Source organism: Microtus ochrogaster, chromosome 17 (assembly GCF_000317375.1).
Source record: "Microtus ochrogaster isolate Prairie Vole_2 chromosome 17, MicOch1.0, whole genome shotgun sequence".
Taxonomy (NCBI): domain Eukaryota; kingdom Metazoa; phylum Chordata; class Mammalia; order Rodentia; family Cricetidae; genus Microtus; species Microtus ochrogaster.
Window position 1 is genome coordinate 12,500,343 of NC_022019.1, and position 3,510 is coordinate 12,503,852.

Sequence of the window (3,510 nt, forward strand, 5' to 3'; positions counted from 1 at the left end):
GCAAATGCAGAGTGGACACAGGCAATGGTGGCAGCAAAGCTCCCAATGAGGTGTCAAGGAGCTGAAACATTAACCGGATGTCTACAGGGATTTGGCAGGAGGGCTGCGGGACTGGGCAGCCCCGCCACCGGTTCACACTTGCTCCTGCTCAGATCTGAGAAAGGAGGTCACCCTTGCAGGTCCCACAGCAGAGCCTGAGGGGGTAGGGCTGTGGTCCAGGACTTACCTCGAAAGCACAAGACCTTGAGTTCACACAAGGAACCTACAGTAATGGAGTTTTTTTTACAGCACAATTAGCCTCAAACCAGCTTGGAGGTGGGCTGCTCTCTTTTTTTTTTAAAAAAAAAAAATAAAAAACAAGTTCCAAGAATTCATGTATCAATGTCCTTTCTGATAAAAATGATACTTTATTATAATTTTTTAAAATCACAGAATTCCAGTCTAAATATCACACACACACACACACAGACACACACACACATACCCTCTGGTGTTGGCTCCCACACCCCTTCAAATCTGGCTAATGAGTTATGCTTCAGGGAATTTTTCCAGTTCAACTCATGCTCAACTTGGAGTAACACGCATCATCAGTCTTCTGGTTCTGCTCATACTTCAGTGATGACGGTACATTTGCTGAAGAAATTGTTTCTGCTGGCTCAGCAGCCCAGTGCTGTGGGCACTGTGCGGTATGATCATATTTAAATATGATCTGTACATCACTCCCCTGCAGGCTTTGCTCTCTCTTCTCTCTCACTGGTTTGCTGGGTCTCTCCAGGAGTTCCCTTAAACACTATAATAAAATGTATCAACAGCAGGTGGCTTAGACCAGTACCAATGCTCCACATGAAGTCACCAAGCCTACAACTTTGTGGTTACAATTCAAAATAAATATTAGTTCAAAGTGAGGAGATAGATGACTTGCTCACTAGGAAACTGCTTGATTCTTTCTAAAACTCACAATCCGCTGTGGACTTTTGTTTCATGATACAGTCAAGAAAAATGAGGCAAACTGTCACTCACACTGCTGGCAGAGCACCCCATCCTGTCCCTCTCCACACAGAGAAAAGACGGCAGAGCCTGGTTATCACATCAGTGGCTTGGGGTCACTTGAGGTTCAGGTAACAAGTTCCTAAAGTTAGTTAAGATCAGTTATGTAACCACGATGCTAGGATGGGGGCCCTCACCTTGAGGGTGAGCTAAGAGCTGGGCTAGCTACGCTGAGATCAACTAGAGAGAACCTGTCAATATTGAAATCCAACTCTTAAGGACTGGGTGTCTTCAAAACTCATATGCCCTTCTTTTAATCAGGAAATGGACATCAGGGGTGCTGACCCGAGGAAGCCACCGGCAGTCTAATGGAAGCAAGAGATATTTTAGAAATAGGGAACGCATTTTGCGACATCTGTTTCCAGACCACAGCTATAGAAACACTTTCCAGAGTTGGTCTGCTCGAATGTCTAGCTCAAGAACAAAGGCAGCCAGCCCTCACGAGGTACTGACGTGTGTCCTGCCAAAAATAGTTTTCTTTTCCTAAAGTTGTAAGTTCTCTTCAACTATATTATACATCTGTTCTTTATATCGGCAAAAGGAACGACTTAAAAAAAGGTCCAAAATGAATGATGTCTAGGTAGAATGAAGGTAGAATTTTGGTTGGTTGGTTTCTGTAATTCAGAATATAGATGCAATCAAAAGAGCTGTAATGGTCTGCACATTCATTTCTTCCCAGGGTCCTTTGCTCAGCTCACATGAACTCATCAGAGTCGTTACCATCCTGCGGGGGACAAAAAGGGAGAGGATGAAGGCCTTGAAGATGGTCAGTCGGTATCTTACGTTTACTAGCAAGCTAACCCACCACCCCTCTTCTTAGTCCTCATCTCGGGGTTCAGGGAGTAGCAGGAAGATGACCAAACTCACCACTGCCCCCTTGTCATCGGCTCTTGGAACGACCAGGGAGAGTAGCCACAGCCTACAACATGCTCGTTACCAACCCCCAAGTTACCAAGGACGGAAGCCCACTCCAACTCGTAGAGGGTGGGATGAGGGTGAAGAAGGGGAGGAAATAGCTAAGCATTTCGCATGGATTCTCAATTTTAAAAAGGGGGGGAACTGAGATGTGGGCTAGGGAACCTGTTTCCCTGGAGTGACTTAACTCTCTGAACACAGCTCATGTCACACCACAATTTAGAAAAGGACCAATCCTCAACAAGTATGCTAATCAACAGTATCTTGATTCCTTAAGCCAACAACACTGCCATATGCAAAAAACTAAATAAAAGTAAAAAAAAAAATTCTGCCCTAAACCCCAGTATTTTGAACCTCATGGTTTTCATAGATTTCTGATTTCACAAGATAGCTGATTATTTTTCCTCCTTTTTAGTAGGTAAAGTCCTTAAGCCAAGCAAAGGCTAGTAATCGAGCTATCAGTTAGGTCTCTTATACACGACAGTGTACAGGCAATGGGCTGATTAAGTCCCACAGGCCACACAAAGGTGCAGCCCCAGCCCCCTTTCATCGGCAGCACTGGCCACTGCACTGGCTTCAATGTCTATCTCTTACTGCCTAACAGCAATACTGCCAAGAGCCAGAGGCACAGTGTAGATTCTCTTTAAGGTCCCTGGCTGGAAATGGTAGGAAAATATTAGGTGACGGTAGAAAATGGTGGTTTTTATAAAGGCTGGTTTTAGCCAGCATCTCTGTGTTGTTCCTCTTCCCCCTTCTTAAAAAAATATTTTAGAGTGTGTGTGCATGTACCACACGCACGCAGAAACCCTTGGGAAGTCAGAAGAGGGCACTAGATCCCTTGGAACTGGAGTTTTAAGAGGTTGTGAGCCGTCATGAGGGTGCCAGGAACAGAGCCCAGGTCCTCTGGAAGCAGCAAACTCTTTAAATGCTCTGCCTGGAGCTTCTCCTTTATTAGCACAGGAATCAGAGCCTCAGGAAAGCTGGCTCATCTGTTTGTGTTTTGTCTGGGTACCAGGACTGACTGCCTCAGAGTTCTGGACTTCAAGAGCAGCATCAGACACTGGGAAGAGTCAGTGTGCATCTTCAAATGTCAGCTTCCCCGTCAGCAAGACTGCCTGGGAGGTAAGGGTGCCAAGTCCCTCCAGGGCTATGTATTAGATGTGTGCAGAGCTCCTGCTGCCCAAGGGCAGGTATTCTGGGACCACAGGAATGCTTAACTATATGTCTGTGGTCTAGGACTTTCCTTGGTCAACTATTACATTTCAGATTCCCCAGTTCCTAAATGATTCAGCTTCAAAGCTACACCTCTTGTCACCCAGTGATAAACTGATAGGCAAGAGGACTGTAACAGCAACAGTCTACGCCCCCAAGCCCAAACCAAAAAGGACAAAAGTGACAGATAAAAGAGGTTATGCTAAATAGAAGACTAAAAGCTCAGATGAAAATCTAGCTCAGGAATAGAAGACCCTGACTTTAACCCACAAACCTATGAACACCTGATTTTCGATAAAGGAGCTAAAAGTATACAATGGAAAAAAGAGAGCATCT

At 45.1% G+C, this 3,510-nt stretch overlaps 1 protein-coding gene across 2 annotated transcripts in view; it reads right to left on the minus strand.

Moving 5' to 3' along the window:
• Positions 1 to 382: 382 nt before the first annotated feature.
• The window catches only part of Ccdc25 (coiled-coil domain containing 25), a 25,219-nt gene continuing 22,091 nt past the window's right edge, over positions 383 to 3,510 (minus strand). For both annotated transcript variants that reach the window (XM_005355502.2, XM_013349273.2), the window contains exon 9: positions 383 to 1,771. In XM_005355502.2, coding sequence (XP_005355559.1) covers positions 1,742 to 1,771 — 30 coding nt within the window. In that variant the 3' untranslated portion in view covers positions 383 to 1,741. The remainder of the gene's footprint in view (positions 1,772 to 3,510) is intronic.